General features: G+C 36.6%; 1 protein-coding gene across 7 annotated transcripts in view; it reads left to right on the forward strand.

Annotated features, from left to right (window-relative positions):
- Positions 1–17,500, forward strand: part of LOC145267015 (histone-arginine methyltransferase CARM1-like) — a 206,289-nt gene that overhangs the window by 171,274 nt on the left and 17,515 nt on the right. For 4 of the 7 annotated variants that reach the window (XM_080122917.1, XM_080122919.1, XM_080122920.1 and 1 more), the window contains one exon: positions 17,170–17,288. The exons of the other annotated variants lie outside the window; for them this stretch is intronic. In XM_080122917.1, the coding sequence (XP_079979043.1) occupies positions 17,170–17,288 (119 nt within the window). The remainder of the gene's footprint in view (positions 1–17,169; positions 17,289–17,500) is intronic. 7 annotated transcript variants of the gene reach the window in all.

Raw genomic sequence — 17,500 nt, forward strand, 5'->3', positions numbered from 1 at the left:
CTGTATGTCAACAAAAGGCTTCTTTCAGAGAAGCGGTCGCTCGCTTAACAACTTTTTAAAACTTTTTATATCACATACAAATCGTAATATCTCACAGTTAACAACGAAGCTCGCCTGTCTATTTAATTTGGTCGATTTCGGAAAGATAAATATTCAATATTTGTTGCTCGCCGCATGTGGGTTAGTCTTTTTCCTACAACATCTTGGGGGTGGGGGAAAAAAAAAAGCGTCCAGCAGTAAATGAATATTATCCCGCGGTCAAAACTTGACCTCATTTAAAACGGGCACCTGCTAAATCCAACTAATTAAATAAATTCAAACGTGTTTCGATTAGCATCTCGCGGTGGGGCAATGGTTAACATCACAGGTTTTTTTTTTTTTTCACACTTTAATTTACAACTTTGCCTCAAGGGTTCGGGTTCGATCCTCATACTTACTTTTTTTTTACCCCCTCGCTAGTGTTAAAAATAAAATCAAAATAAATCTCCCTCTGTTTATGATTTCATTTATAATTAAATTTTAGTGGGGGGGGGGGATGGTAGTAGTAGTAGTCGTTTTAATGGCACCACTTCTGTTCTGTTCAAAGATACCAGAGTTGTTCCGAAAGTAAGGTGGCTTATTTTTTAAATTTAAATTTTTTTTTTTTTTCACTCAAAAAGTTAAAGCGCTATGAAGACGACAGTGGTACCATCAAAAAGAGCAAGCTTTTGTGCTTCACAACATAAAATGTGCCAAACATTTGTCTTATTGTATTTATTATCCTTTCCGTCATCAAAAACTCAATCATGTTCTGCAAAGTCATAATTTTCTGTCTACAAAATAATCAAGCCAAACACCATGAATAAATATTTGAAGATACTGAGATTGTTCCAAAAGTAAGACCTCCCTGTTTTTTTTTTGTTTTTTTTTAAATTCAAAATCTAAAGCATTAAAGAGCTATGAAGACAGAGGTGGTACCATTAGAACGAGAGACCTTTTATGCTCCATAGTCACCACCATTTTAAGTGCACTTTTGCTATCTTTGATGTTTTTGTCACAAAAGTCTGACAGATGCTTTGGATATTTAAAGATTTAAATGTATACATACATTTAAACAGATAGATGAGATTTATTTATAACTAGCGTGGGTGCACGGTGTTGCCTGGGTGTTAGGAGGTGGAAAAGAAAAAAAAAGGTTTTGGTAGGTAGGCTCGAACCCGAAGCCTTGACACGAAAGCAGATAAAAAAAAGCGTGATAACTTACTGCGACGCTAACTGGCCAGAGAACTGAGAAGGGTTGAAGTTAAGTGATTAAAAAGGTAAGTGACAGGGGCGTAAATTTAATGAGGTCAAATGTTATGACAAAGAATGAAATCATGCGCTTAACTTTGGCTGCAAGCCAGTTCCCCCAAGATTTTAGGGGAAAACCAGTTACCCATAAAAAGGGGAGTGTCCAAATTATTAGCAATTGTCTGATATGACTTATCCCCCCCCCCCCGCATTGATCAAAGCTCATTGCTTTTCTGGACGTCCGGCACGAGTGTCAGGGAGACTCCTTTTTAAACGGATTCAGTTTCCCTTATACACAGAAAAGCTAAACAAACATGCGGAGAATGAGAAATACCGCGAAAGTAATGTGTAAAAGTCGTTCAAGTAAAAGATAAACGCGACCGTATTTCGTAAATCGTGGATATTATAATTTAGTGAATATATAAAAAGTTCTAAGAAACGGTGATCACCCCAAGTGTCCCCCCCCCAAAGCCTTTGCCGGATATACACAAAAAATACACACCACACACACACACTAACACACATTTTGCCTTTTATATATACACTAGCGTGGGGTACCCGGCATTGCCAGAGTGTTTGGAGGTGTGTTGTTGGGGGGGGGGTAGATCAAAGCATCGCCGAGTGCTTGGAGATGTAAAAGAAAAAAAGTTTTAGTAGGAAGGTAGGCTTGAACCCAGAAGCCTTCACACGAAGGTGGAAACGAAAGGGAAGGGAGGCAGACACCTAACCATCCCGGCCACAAGGGGAGAGGGATTGATAAACGTGTTAAGTTAATGTTTTTAAAGTGAAATTGACAGATGCAAGAAAGTTAAGTCGCCTGGTATTTGACTTTGAAACATGACGTAACAATGGCTGTTCAGCAGTTAAGATTTTGTGTGGGACAGTTTTTACCGAACTTTGGGGAAGGAAGAGCAGCTCCCCCATTTATTAGGGGAGTGTCTCGAAATGAAAGCAACTGTCTTATATGACGGTGAAAACCCAATATTGACCAAATGTTTACATAGATTTCTGGAGACCACCAGCTATGGGCCGGGAAGGTGGCTATTCGAATCTAGTTTCGCTTTTTTTATACCAAAAAACGAAAGTAACATGCGGCGATCCAAAAATGTGTAATATTTAGCTTTTCAAACTCTGGCAAATTAAATAGACAGGCGACCCCCGTTGTTAACTCGTAGATAGTATGATTTAGACGTGATGTAAAACGTTTTAAGAATGAGGGAGCTGAGTGAGCAGCCCCGGAAAAAAGCCTTTTGCGGACATACATAAAGTGTACATACACACACACACACACACACACACACACACACACACATCATAGGATCAAACCCGAAGCCCTGAGGCAAAGTTTGAAAATAACATCGGCTAGCCAGAATGAGTTACTGAAAGATGTTTGAATGTATTTAAGAACCAAATTGACAGGTGCGCGCACGGAAGTCGTTGAGCGTTACGACGACGAAAGCAATAGCTATTCAGCAAATGAGGTCAATGATCAGGTTTGTTATAAGCGAAGTAAAAAAAGAAAACATAAAAACAAACATTACGTGAAAAATGGCTTACATAACCCTGCTTCAATATTAAAATTTAAAAAATTGAAAAAAAAAAAGACATCTCGCACTACGATTCGAACCCAAAACGTTTAGATAATGACCAAACGCTCTAACCAACTGAGCTAACATGACATACATGAAATTGTGTTAGTTCTTCAAATATTTAAACTAAATTAGGTTATGATGTTGTCTGACGCATGCGTAGAACTGATCTCGTCATGAGAAGATGGTTTTTGCTGACCCCCTCCCCTGTAGAAAGGTGTTGATTTCAGGGTGAAAAAATGAACGTTTTTGGCAAATTTTTCGATATTTGTCGGGCGAAGGATGGGGCTTTCATATGAGACCAAGTTTGTGAATTTTTGTTCTGTCTGTCAAAAGTTTTTAGCAGACACACAAACATACGCAAATACATACATACATACATTTTCGCTTTTATATATATACTAGCGGGGGGGGGGTACCCGGCGATGCCCGGGTGTCTTGAGGTAAATCAAAACTCCGGGGGGGGGGGGATAATAATAAAAAAATGTTTTGGTAGGTGAATATGAGAATCGAACCCGTACCCTTGAGTTGGAAATTAATGTGTGAAAAAGTGCGATGTTACCATTGGGCCACCGCGACATACAGCGTAGACGTGTTTGAATTTATTTATCTAACTATAACTATAAAAACAGGCGTGCGTGATAAAAGTTAACTTTGCTGCTTCCATTTGACCTAATTAAGAAGGTCAAATAGAAGTCACGCAGCGTAAGCGTCTGTTCCCGGCGCATTTCCGCGAACACGTCCGTTTGAGTTTAGTTTCATTTTATTTATACTAAAAAGCCCAATCAACACCCGAGGAGCCAAAATAACAATAATTTTGTAAAAATCGACGTAAATAAATCTATACGTTACGCGCTTTCCTAATTCCTAGATATTATGATATAGGACCTATATACACAGTTTTAAGCGATAGTAACGACCCCGGGAGTGCGTGCGAAAGAAGCCTTTTGAAGACCTACACGAAATGATCACACACATTTTGCCTTTTATATATATAGACTAGCGGGGGGTACCTGGCGTTGCCCAGGTGTTTGGAGGTAAATCAAAACTCTGGGGAGGCGTGGGGTTAAAATGAAAAAAAATAAATTTTTGGTAGGTGAGTATGAGGATCGAACCCTTGAGGTAAAGTTGGAAATTAAAGTGTGAAAAAAAAAACGTGTGACGTTAACCATTGGGCCACCACGAGATGCTAACGGAAGCACGTTTGAATTTATTTAATTACTTAAATTAGCAAGTGCACATTCTAATGACTTAATGAGGTCAACTTTTGACAGCAGGGTAGTATTTCATTTAGTGCGGGAATGCTTTTTTTTTTTTTTTCCCCAAGATGTTGGAGGTAGGGGGAAACAGCTCCACTTGTTCAAATTGAATAACAATTGTCTTCTGATATAAGGAAATAATATTTCCACATTGATCCAAGCTGATTGCTTTCGGACATTTCCGGCGATCGAGACTGGAAAATAACACCAGAATTAATGTCGCTTTTATTATAGGAAAAGGCCTAACCCACATGCAGTGAGCGAAAACTGTTGAATATTTATCTTCCCGAAGTCGAGCAAATTAAATAGACAGGCGAGCTCCGTTGTTAACTGTGAGATATTACGATTTACATGTGATATAAAAAGTTGTTAGGCGACCGACTGCTTCTCTGAAAAAGGCCTTTTGTAGACATACACAAAAAGCGAACACACATACATACATTTTCGCTTTTATATTTATAGACTAGCGGGGAGTACCTGCCATTGCTCGGGTATTTGTAGGTGTATGTATGGGGGGGGGGCTAAGTAATAACCCTGCTTAAATATAAAAAAGACAATGTTAAAAAAATCGGAAAAGCCAAAACGGAAAAAGGCATAAATAAATCTGTCGGATCGAACCTGTGTGTATAGAGGGGGGGGGTATACTAAAGAATAAGTGAACTAATAAAAAAAACGTCCGGGTGAAGGTGTAAAAGGGAAAAAAAAAATTTTTGGTCGGGAGGCGGGATTGAACCCGGAAGTCTTGACGCGGAGGTGGAAACAAAAGCCAACTACTTAACCGCCTCAACCACGAGTGAGAGTAATTGATTAGCGTGTTAAGTTAAGGCTTGTAAAGCGAGTGAAAGAGGTTTGATTGACAGGAAGACGCTAAATGAGGTCATCGCGGGATTGTTACGATGACGTGGCAGTATTTTTAGTTTTCGCTTCCCCTAGATGATGGTAGGGGAGGGGAAGCAGCTCCCATTGTCCAAATCGAATAGCAATTGTCTGATATAAGGAGAAACTCCACATTGATCAAAAGCTGATTGCTTTCTGGACGTTTTGGCACGAAAGCCAAGAACAATGTTGTGTTTGGATTGGTTTCGCTTTTTATACGTGAGAAGCCAATAAAAAATAGCAACAATTTTGTAAAAGTCGCTGTAAGTAAATCTAGACGCGACCCGCATTCCCAAATTGTAGATATTATTATCTAGGGGCTATATAAAAAGTTCAAAGCGATAGTAACCCCTTCCTCCCTGAGAGCGTCATTTTGCCTTTTATATATATATAGACTAGCGGGGGGTACCCGGCGATGCCCGGGTGTTTCAAGGTGTGGTTTTGGGTAAATCAAAACAAAAGAGGTTGACCCGGGTGTTTGTGTCGGGGGGGGGGGTAAAAAAAAGTTTTGGTAGGTAAGTAGGAAGGATTGAACCCGAAGCCTTGAGGCAAAGTTTGAAAATAAAGTGTGAAAAAAAACGTGCGACGCTAACCACTAGGCCAGCAAGAAGTAGTAGAGGAAAGATGTTTGAATTTATTTAAGTATTAAGAATTGGCAGGTGCCCGTACTTTATGACTTAATGAGGTCAACTTTGACTGTGGGGCAGTTTTTTATTTACTGCAGGGCAGTTTTTTTTTTTATTATTATACGAAAAAGTTTAATCCAGACGTGGCGATCGAAAAATGTTGAATATTTAGCTTTTCAAAGTCAGGCAAATTAAACAGACACCCCGAAAATGTGAAAAAAAAAAAAAAAAAACTAAGCCTTCACGACGCGCAGTTGGAAAATAGTAAAGTGTTTTAAAAAAAACTGGTGCGCGTTTTTGATTGATGTGACGGCGATAGGTATTCAGCAATTATTTTGTGCGGGACAGTTTTGAATGAGGTGAATAAATCGGTTTGTTTGTTTTTAAAAACCTGCTCCCTGTTTATTAGGAGGAGCGAAATGAAAGCTACAGTCTGATATGATGAAGTCGACATTGAACAAACATTATTAGCTCTCTTGAGACAACTGGCTTTCGGCCTGTGATTAGAGTCGAGTTTCGCTTTTTTTTATACCGAAAACCGAATGTAACGCGTGCCGATGCGGGAAATGTGGAATAATTAATGTTTGAAAGTCAATAAAATTAAATAGACAAGCGAGCTCCATGGGTAACTCTGAGATATTACAATTTATAGATGATATAAAGAAGTTGTGAACCGAGCGAACGCTTCTCTGAAAGAAGCCTTTTGTGGACATCGAGGAAAAGCGTACATACATACACACATACATACATACATACATACATACATACATTTTCGCTTTTATATATATAGATATATATATCTATATATATATATATATATATATATTTAATTTTAATGGGGTGATGTGGGTGAAGTAGTGTGGCGCCATGAATAAAATTGACACTCCCTCTCTCCCTAAAAAAAAAAAAAAAAACTCTGCGTCTCCAGACGGGACTTTCCAATGTCGAATTTCAAATAAAATTGTGATAACCTAAAATGAGGCTGGACAGGGCAAAAAAAACAACAAATTTTTAAATGAGTAAGACCGTAACGACCTTAGTATTTAAAAGCCGTAAAAAGAGTTAATATTTGAGATGAAATAAGTATTAAAAAAAAAAAAAAAAAAAAATGATGCAAGTAGATTGCAAAGTAACTTTTATTTGTAGATTTTATTTTTTACCACTTTTTTTTTTTTTTTTTTTATAAATCGCTGTGGATTGTAAAACAAACCCCAAATTTTGTTTTGAAAACTTGGATTTTATTTGGAGAAGGTCATGAAAAAATATGGAAAATCTTGAAAATCTGGACAGGGAGCAAGAATTTTTTTAACCTAATAGGTTCCGCACTGTCTACTGAGCTCTAGATCTTGTCACATCACCACAGTGTTGCATTTCCATCTGTTTTATAAGTAATTCCACAGAATGTGTGCTTTGAACTTGCAGCAGTTGTAACCCCCCACACAATAAATATTCTCGTATAGCAACAAAATTCCACCTCTTAACTGTAAATATCTTTTAGATGCTAGATTTTCTACCCTGCTTCCATTTCTGTTAGATTGTTTGTCTTTGAAATTCCCTCTCTATTACCTCTGCATCATGGCATCCCCCCCCTCCTCTTATCTCCCCAAATATATGAATATTACAAATATGTAAAGTTTTTCTTGTGCTTAGTTTTTCTCCTTCAATCCTCTTCTGCAAACGTTTTTTTCTCCTTCCCCCCTCTTCCGCAAACGTTTTTTCCTCCTTCCCTCCTCTTCTGCAAACGTTTTTTTTCTCCTTCCCTCCTCTTCTGCAAACGTTTTTTTTTCCTTCCCTCTTCTTCCGCAAACGTTTTTTTTTCTCCTTCCCCCCTCTTCCGCAAACGTTTTTTTCCTCCTTCCCTCCTCTTCTGCAAACGTTTTTTTCCTCCTTCCCTCCTCTTCTGCAAACGTTTTTTTTCTCCTTCCCTCCTCTTCTGCAAATGTTTTTTTTCTCCTTCCCTCCTCTTCTGCAAACGTTTTTTTTCTCCTTCCCCCCTCTTCCGCAAACGTTTTTTTCCTCCTTCCCTCCTCTTCTGCAAACGTTTTTTTTCCTCCTTCCCTCCTCTTCTGCAAACGTTTTTTTTCTCCTTCCCTCCTCTTCTGCAAACGTTTTTTTTCTCCTTCCCTCCTCTTCTGCAAACGTTTTTTTCTCCTTCCCTCTTCTTCTGCAAACGTTTTTTTTCTCCTTCCCTCCTCTTCTGCAAACGTTTTTTTCCCCCTTCCCCCCTCTTCCGCAAACGTTTTTTTCCTCCTTCCCTCCTCTTCCGCAAACGTTTTTTTCCTTCTTCCCTCCTCTTCTGCAAACGTTTTTTTTCCTCCTTCCCTCCTCTTCCGCAAACGTTTTTTTTCTCCTTCCCTCCTCTTCCGCAAACGTTTTTTTTCTCCTTCCCTCCTCTTCTGCAAACGTTTTTTTTCCTCCTTCCCCTCTCTTCTGCAAACGTTTTTTTCCTCCTTCCCCCCCCTCTTCTGCAAACGTTTTTTTTTCCTCCTTCCCCCCTCTTCCGCAAACGTTTTTTTCCTCCTTCCCCCTCTTCTGCAAACGTTTTTTTCCTCCTTCCCTCCTCTTTTGCAAACGTTTTTTTCCTCCTTCCCCCCCTCTTCTGCAAACGTTTTTTCCTCCTTCCCTCCTCTTCTGCAAACGTTTTTTTCCTCCTTCCCCCCTCTTCTGCAAACGTTTTTTCCTCCTTCCCTCCTCTTCTGCAAACGTTTTTTCCTCCTTCCCTCCTCTTCTGCAAACGTTTTTTTCCTCCTTCCCTCCTCTTCTGCAAACGTTTTTTTCCTCCTTCCCCCCTCTTCCGCAAACGTTTTTTCCTCCTTTCCCCTCTTCTGCAAACGTTTTTTCCTACTTCCCTCCTCTTCTGCAAACGGTTTTTCCTCCTTCACCCCACTTCCGCAAACGTTTTTTTCCTCCTTCCCCCCCTCTTCTGCAAATGTTTTTTTTCCTCCTTCCCTCCTCTTCTGCAAACGTTTTTTTCCTCCTTCCCTCCTCTTCTGCAAACGTTTTTTCCTCCTTCCCCCCCTCTTCTGCAAACGTTTTTTTCCTCCTTCCCCCCCTCTTCTGCAAACGTTTTTTTCCTCCTTCCCCTCTTCTGCAAACGTTTTTTTCCTCCTTCCCCTCTTCTGCAAACGTTTTTTTCCTCCTTCCCCTCTTCTGCAAATGTTTTTTTTCCTCCTTCCCCCCACCCCCCCTCTTCTGCAAACGTTTTTTTTCCTCCTTCCCCCTCTTCTGCAAACGTTTTTTTTTCCCTCCTTCTCTCCTCTTATGCAAACGTTTTTTTTCCTCCTCTCCTCTTCTGCAAACGTTTTTTTTCCTCCCCCCCTTCTTCTGCAAACGTTTTTTTTCCTCCCCCCAGTCTTCTGCAAACGTTTTTTTTCTCCTTCCCTCCTCTTCTGCAAACGTTTTTTTTCCTCCTTCCCTCCTCTTTTGCAAACGTTTTTTTTCCTCCTCTCCTCTTCTGCAAACGTTTTTTTTCCTCCCCCCCTTCTTCTGCAAACGTTTTTTTTCTCCTTCCCTCCTCTTCTGCAAACGTTTTTTTTCTCCTTCCCTCCTCTTCTGCAAACGTTTTTTTTCCTCCCCCCTTCTTCTGCAAACGTTTTTTTTCCTCCCCCCCTTCTTCTGCAAACGTTTTTTTTCTCCTTCCCTCCTCTTCTGCAAACGTTTTTTTTCCTCCTTCCCTCCTCTTCCGCAAACGTTTTTTTTCCTCCTTCCCCCTCTTCCGCAAACGTTTTTTTCCTCCTTCCCTCCTCTTCCGCAAACGTTTTTTTCCTCCTTCCCTCCTCTTCCGCAAACGTTTTTTTCCTCCTTCTCTCCTCTTCTGCAAACGTTTTTTTTCCTCCTTCTCTCCTCTTCTTCAAACGTCTTTTTCCTCCCCCTCCCTTCTTCTGCAAACGTTTTTTTCCTCCTTCCCCCTCTTCTGCAAACGTTTTTTTCCTCCTTCCCTCCTCTTCTGCAAACGTTTTTTTCCTCCTTCCCCCTCTTCTGCAAATGTTTTCTTTTTTTCCATTCCCCTCTACCTACCTTTCTCGGCCAGTTTGCTTGTTTACCCCTCCCCCCTTCTTCCTAGTTTTTTTTTTTTTTTACCTTTTTTTGTTTTTCCTAATATTTTTTTTTCTTTCTTATTTTTTAATCAAATCTTCCATTAATTTCTAAGTTTTTAGTTAATAAACCATTTTTAATGTGCAAATTTTTTTTTTTTTTTTTTTTTAAATAATCAAATCTTACATTTCTGAATTTTTGAGATGAGGATTATCGCATTACTGTTTTCATCTTGAGTGACATTTTCACAACATTTCAGTCGATGTAACCTCTAGCATTCTTCAGGTCTATCTTATTGAACTTGGGAATTTGGTTGGAATTTTGAACGGAACCCTTTATTTCATGGAGGTAGCAAGCTCTCGTTTTGTCAGTAATTCACAATTGTATTTTTTGGTCATCCACGCTGAGAATTGAACCTGCAACCTTCAGGAAATATCACTATCACAATTGATTTTTTTCAAGTATTCTAACCACTGTGCCATGGGTTGTTGCAGGCATTTCTAGTATGCATTTTGGGAGCCTTAAGCCTATTTTTATTTCTAATTGTAAATATCATTATTTATTATTTAACTAGTCTGGGTGGCCAATGTTGCCTAGGTGTTTAGAAGTGTTTGTTGAGCCAAAAAAAAAAAAAAAAAAATGTGCTAGTAGGCAGCCAGGCTTGAACCCGTGCCATAAAGGCAAAAAAGAAAGATGGGTTTAGGGTGAAGAAATTAATGTTTTTGGCCAATTTTTTGATATTGTCAGGATCCGTTGCCTTTGTTGAAAGTTTTTGCAAGACAGACATACATACGTACATTTAAACAGACAGGTGAGATTTATATTATAGATTATTACTATATGTTAGTGATGGGGGCGATTCTGATACAATTTCCGATTCCGATTCTTTATAAATCGCTAAATATTAAACTATGAAATTATTTTGTCTTGATTATCGTAAAAACAAAAAAATTAAATGGGCGTAAATTTTTCTCAAATGTAAAAACACACTTGTGCAGAAGTGAGCTCTAGATTGACTGGTAGTTTAAAATCAATAAATATTATTTTATCATTACTACCAGCAGTGGAAGATTTTGTTTTTAAATAAAATCAAATAAAAAAAAACAAACAAGTGAAGCATGCATGGTCCCCCGTGAGTGCATAGTGAACGAGGCATAAAAAAAATGACTAAGTTCAGCATTTGCTCCCCCCCCCCTCATTTAGCTCCAAAAGTTCCCAGGGGACATCAAATCCTGGTGAAAATCAAACAAACAGTGCAGTTTTAGGCCTTAACATATGTAAATTTGAGTTCTGCACCATGCAAAAAAAAAAAGATTAAGTCCATTATTTGTCCCCCCTCCCCATTTAACCCAAAAAGTCCCCAACGCCTTTAGCATATTTAAATTTGAGTTCAACACCATGCAAAACTGCTAAATAAACATACACAGAAAATTTTTGACAAATATGGTAAAATAGTCCCAAAAATGGAGTGTTTTTATTAGCCCTAGAAGAGCCCCTGGGGGCAAACCCAAGGTTATCGCGAAGTATAGACAAACAAAATTATATAGAAATCAGTTAGTTACAACTTTTCAGAAAGTTTTATAAAAATCCAAGGCATCAATTTTGTTTTAATAAGCACAAAAGTGTCAATTTTAGTCATTTTAACCCGAAAGGCACCCCTAGGGGGGCAATCGAAGTTTTCCTGGAAAATCCATTCTGTTACTTTTTTTCTCATATCATGTTTAATGTGTGTGCAAAATTTCAAAAAATTCCAAGGCATAGTTATTGAGAAAAGTGCGGACAGACGAACGGACGAACAGACAAGGGTGAATTTACAGGTCCACCCTCATTTTGTCGGGGAACCAAAAAGATAACTAAAGTAATCATCTTTGGCATCGGAAAATAAGTGCAATATTTTTATAATACTGAATCTGATGTCCTAATAAATTCCAATTTTTCCGATTTCGATTAATCATCTCAACACTAATATATATATATATATATATATATATATACATACACACACACATTAGTGATGGGACGATTCTAATATTTTCCCGATCTCGATACAATTATCAATTCCAATTCTTTATAAATCTCTGATTATTTAACTATAAGATTGTTCTTTTTCGTAAAAAAAATTATGTTAAATATGCAGCTAGTTTCCTCAACGTCAAAATATACTCGTAGCGAGTGAGCTGTTGATTTTAGCTTTACTGATAGAATACAATCAATAAATATTTATTATTTTATCATTATTACCAGCAATGGAAGATTTTACTTTAAACAAAATCAAATAAAGACAATTAAAAGAATCGGTTTTGGCATTGGAAAGTAGGCATCAATTTTACCAAAACCGATTCCGATACCCCCCCAAATCTTCTCATTTTCCCCGATTCCGATTAATCGTCCCAACACTTATATATATATATATATATATATATTTAATTTATTACTGTATATATTATCTATTATTTATGATTAATGGTTCCTTTTAATGTTAAATTCTATACTAGGTCTACTCGAAGGTCAGATTACGTTGACTGAAACATTAAAATAACACTCGAGATGAGAACAGTAGTCTGAAGAATCTAAATATGAAAAATCAAATCTTGTTTAAAATGCATTAATTTTCATTTATTTTTTATTTATTTTTATTTTTTTTTGGTGTTGCTTTCATGGACACTTTGACTCTTTGAATGAAATTCCATTTTGATATGTCACCGTTTTTAGTTTTCCTTCCATATCCAACTAAAACAACTTTTACAAGGATAAAAATTACTACTGGAACAGTAGCAGAAACTCGCCCTATATAATATTGGGTCATCAGGAGAGAATACGCACCATTTCAGGGTCTTCCTCTCTATGGCCTTATGATATATTATTTATCAGATATCAAATAAAATGGCGGATGTAAATTAGTTATAATAGAAAATAACATGTCTGTAATACTTAGGCGTGTCACCATATATATATATATATATTGTTAACAATTGTGTGCTTCTGATTAGTGAGAGATAACATTCAAATACTATTGAAAATTTGAACATTTAAAAATCATTTAAAATAAAAAGTTCCAATTGGAATTTGGAAAACAGTCATGTATTGAATACTCGGATACGGTAATTTTAAAATTAAAAAAAAAAAAAATTAAAAAAAATGAATTCAACGATGAGTTTTTTTTTTATTTTCCTTCCACATACAATTAAAACAACTTCACTTACCACATATCAGGCAAAATGGCGAACATAAACTGATTATAACAGAAAATAATGTATCCAATATTTATGTGCGTAACAATATATATATATTTATTGTTATGCACTCGTATGTGTGTGTGTGTGTGTGTGTGTGTGTGTGTGTATATATATATATATATATATATATATATATATATATATATATATGAGTGGCACTGTATATATTGGTGATGGAACAGTTCCAGAATTTTCTATTATGATACAAATACCAATTCTGATTTTGGAATCACGTTCTTTCTTGAAAAAGTAGAATTTTTATCAGGGTTAGGGTAAAATTTTACTGGAGTGGTGGAAGAACAGTCCTTGTTTACGTTTAAATGTAAAAATATAATTTTCATCTTAATTTAGCAAACTAAATTTTTATTCCTTTTATTGTATCTAAGATTTAGATATTCTCGTGAGATTATCTTTTTTTTTTTTTCTTTCAGTGCCATTTTTTTATCTAAATTTTATTTGTATATATTTTTAAGTTTTACTTTTTTATCATTAACAATAACAATGAATAATTTAGTTTTAAATAAACAAAAAAAAATATTTTTGGAATTGGAAAAGTGCATATTTTTCCAGTTTTGAAATGTCCAAAGGTTTTGACCTCCCCCTCCCTGATTCTGATTAATTGTCACTCTCTCTCTCTCTTTATATATATATATATATATATATATATATATATATATATAATCACATCACACTAATTAATTGATCATTACAATGCTAGCGGTACATACCTGGCATTGCCAGGTAAAAAACATTGCCGAGCAGAGAGTTTAGTCAAATACTATTTAAGATAAACCAAATATCCTAAGTTTTTACGATTTTCTTGAAAGTTTACTATATTTCGGATTTTTGAAAGTGTAAAACATAGTCATCTTCATCTATGAAATTCAAACGGAAATAAAATCTCATAGCTTAAAGGGAAATAACTGAAAGGTTAAATGAAAACTTACGTTTTTAAACACAACTGATGTTGGTTATAATGCTTGTTCTTATTAGAAGCTCTATTTCCTATTTGGTTTTATCAAGCTTTTACATCTGGTTGGGATTACTTTATAAATATTAACTCCTCAATATTTATAATATACTTTAGTTTTGCCATCTTGGATTATTTTAGTAAACTTAACTGTAATTCTTATTTTATATATATATCTCAAATTGTAAGCAAACAAGAATACAACTATATTAAATATATACAAAAGAAAAATAGCTTCCTGCGGACATTTCTTACAGGGACTATACCAACTAAAAATGAGATGGAATAATCTCTGACCTTCCATACTCAAAGGATTATCACTAAGGACCAAAAATACCTTAAAATAAATCAGAATCCACCTACAATGTGGATTTATTCAATAAACTCTGACCACAATATAACAATATATACAACAGTTTTTTCTTAACCCATGGATTTTCGATGTAGGCTCATCTCCTCAATCCGAAAATGTTGATTTATTCAATAAACTTCGACTCTGACCACAATATACCAATCTATACAGGGATTACTAGGAGTGTGCAATAAGTAATGCCCCTGACCCACTTCCCATAGCAGTAGAGCAACGAAACTTGGCACAGTTATTAGTCTTTCTCTGCATAGGAACCACCCAGAGTTATGCATTTCTCCCATTGTTTGATTCAGCTCTGGAGGCAGTTTTTGTAGAACACCCCAGTTTGGTCCTTCAACCATGACGTGACTTCAGAAATAAAGGCTGCATCATTTGGGAAACGCTTTCCTTTCAAAAACAACTTCATGGCTGGGAAGAGGTGAAAGTCAGAGGGTGCAAGGTCAGGAGAGTAGGGAGAATGGGGGATATTACATAACCACACGCCCATGCTTCTGATCTGGCGACATGCGAGTTGTGGACCGGAGCATTGTCTTGCAAGAGGGGGGTACCTTTGCTGATCTTGCCCCGCCTCTTGATTTTTATAGCTTCCCTGGTCTGGGAGCTGTTTCCACAGGCTTCCGGCCATGTTTGAATTCACGATGCCAGCATTTTACAAGGTCATATGATGGGGCATTATCACCATAAGTTTCTTTCATTTCATCAAAAGTCTCCTGTGGCGTGCGCCCTTTCAAATACAAAAACCAGATCACTGCTCGACATTCAACAGGCTCCATTTCACACCTGACTCAGTTCAAACACCTGTAAAACAGAAACTACAATTAGTTCAGAGCTGTAATTTGCCACATAACCCGTAGAGATGTAAATCATTGCACATGCAAAATTTCAACTAGATCAGACAACTGGAAGTGGGTCAGGGGCATTACTTATTGCACGCCCCTTGTACCACAACACCCGGATACCATAAATTCATATCCCTTCATTGTATCTACTCTTATTTCATCTATTTTCTTTATCTATGTCCCCTAAAAGGATATAATTAATTTTTAAATATATTTTCTTTTCTGTGTTAAATAGCAAAATTTTTTCCAATTAAGATCTAATATTTGCTAATGACTTTTCCTCTGAGGAGATGAGCCTATATCGAAAAAACATGGGTTAATGAAAAAAAAAAAAAAAAATCTGAACTCTGCTCTTTATTCAAACAATAAATTTCTGTTCTGGAAAATTGTTTTTCTGAATGAAATTTAAATAAAAAAAACTAAATTCCATTTGCTCTATCAAGTATATTGAATTACCCTCTTTTTGGCTGGGGTTGTCTTATATAATACTAGCGAGGGGTATCCGGCATTGCTCGGGTGTTTGGAGGTGTGTGTGGAAACTCCGGGGGGGGGGGGGGTAAAAAATGTTTTGGTAGGTAAGTATGAGGATCGAACCCGAACCCAAGTTGTAAATTAAAGTGTGATAAAAAAACGTGCGACGTTAACCGTTGCCCCACCGCGAGATGCTAACGGAAACACGTTTTAATTTATTTAATTACTTAAATTAGCAGGTGCACGTTTTAATGACTTAATGAGGTCAACTTTTGACACCAGGGTAGCATTTCATTTAGTGCGGGAATGCTTTTTTTTTTTTTTTTTTTTTCCCCCCCCCAAGACGTTGGGGGTAGGGGGAAACATTATAGGAAAAGGCCTAACCTAAATGTGGCGAGCGAAAACTGTTGAATATTTATCTTCCCGAAGTCAAGCAAATTAAATAGACAGGCGAGCTCCGTTGTTAACTGTGAGATATTACGATTTACATGTGATATAAAAAGTTTTTAAAAGTTGTGAACCGACTGACCGCTTCTCTGAAAAAAAGCCTTTCTTGGACATACATAAAAAACAAACATACATTTTCGCTTTTATATATATAGATTACCTCCTAAAAAAATATTCTGTGAGACTTGATACCACACAATTAATCTGTGTTCTTATTCACCTCAGGATTCTGAGATATATATATATATATTCCAGGTGAATATTTTTAAAAGGTGAAACAACCAATGAATTTTAACGAGGTTTATACAAGAGTGCTCAATACCGAAGTTGGGCAAGATATATATATATATATATATATATTTTTTACGGATTCTACTTTTATTATAAGTAAGTAATATTGTCTGAAGAGGTCTCTTGTTACTTGTAACTGGTTGGCTGAAACATGTTCATAAGTGTGTAGCGACATTAATGCTTCTCACACATACAATTTCAGCGATCTTATCAGTTCCAATTCCAACTGCTCAAAATGGCCAATGTATGCAGGTGGTACTCTCCATCCTCTATAATTTTTTATTTTCATCTTCCATTTTTTTTTTTTCAACGGATTATTATCGAATGGTTAATAATCTACCAGATTATTAAAAAAAAAAATTCAATATTTAACATTTTTTTTAGACAAAAAAAAGTCGATGCTTTCCAAATGGGGGATCGATTGCCTCTCTGACTTAAGGTTATTTATTTTAAAGAAAATTTGGGCGTAGGAACGATTTAGTTATTATTATGGAAGGGTTTTTTGAGGGGGTGAGTTGGGATAGGTGTCACCTTCATTCTCATCTTGTTGCTAACTGTCGTTTTTTTTTATTAGTTGTATGAAACAATTTATTGTCCATCTTAGCCAAGTCCAGAATTTGTTGATAAAACTCGGGGTATCTCTGTCAGATTTGTAGTGCATTATTCTGCACAAGCACCATTTAAAAGAAAAAAAAAGACATCTACAAAATGTTTGTAAAAAAAAAAAAAGAAAAAAATTCTCTCGATTGTACGCATGTGTGAGCAGAGAATTGCACGACGTAAATGTGATCATTTGCGCTGTTCTCTTGTTTCTGATTGGCTTGTCATCTTATCCTGTTTATATATATATATATACATATATATATATCCATATATATATATCCTTTTCAGCCACCATTGCTCCCATCAACCCTGGCAGCATCCCTAGTGTCGTAAACCCAGTTTCAAATTCCAATGCCAACCGTACTTCTATTGGAGGAGGAATCAGCCCGGCCAACTTTAGTTCACAGGTTCGCAGTCTCTAATGAGCTTTTTACTCTACCCTTCCCTGCTCTCTTGCATATATATGTATATATATCAAAAATGGTAATTAGTAAAAACCTGAAGAAAGTGCTCAATACTATTGCAGAGCAAATATATTTTTTTTGTTACGGTTTTATCTGCTTAGTTACACATGTTTCGGCTACCGAATTGTATCAACCACTCAGTAACTTAATCAGAC

The sequence above is a fragment of the Euprymna scolopes genome, chromosome 42 (assembly GCF_053919585.1).
Source record: "Euprymna scolopes isolate OS-2025 chromosome 42, ASM5391958v1, whole genome shotgun sequence".
Classification (NCBI taxonomy): domain Eukaryota; kingdom Metazoa; phylum Mollusca; class Cephalopoda; order Sepiida; family Sepiolidae; genus Euprymna; species Euprymna scolopes.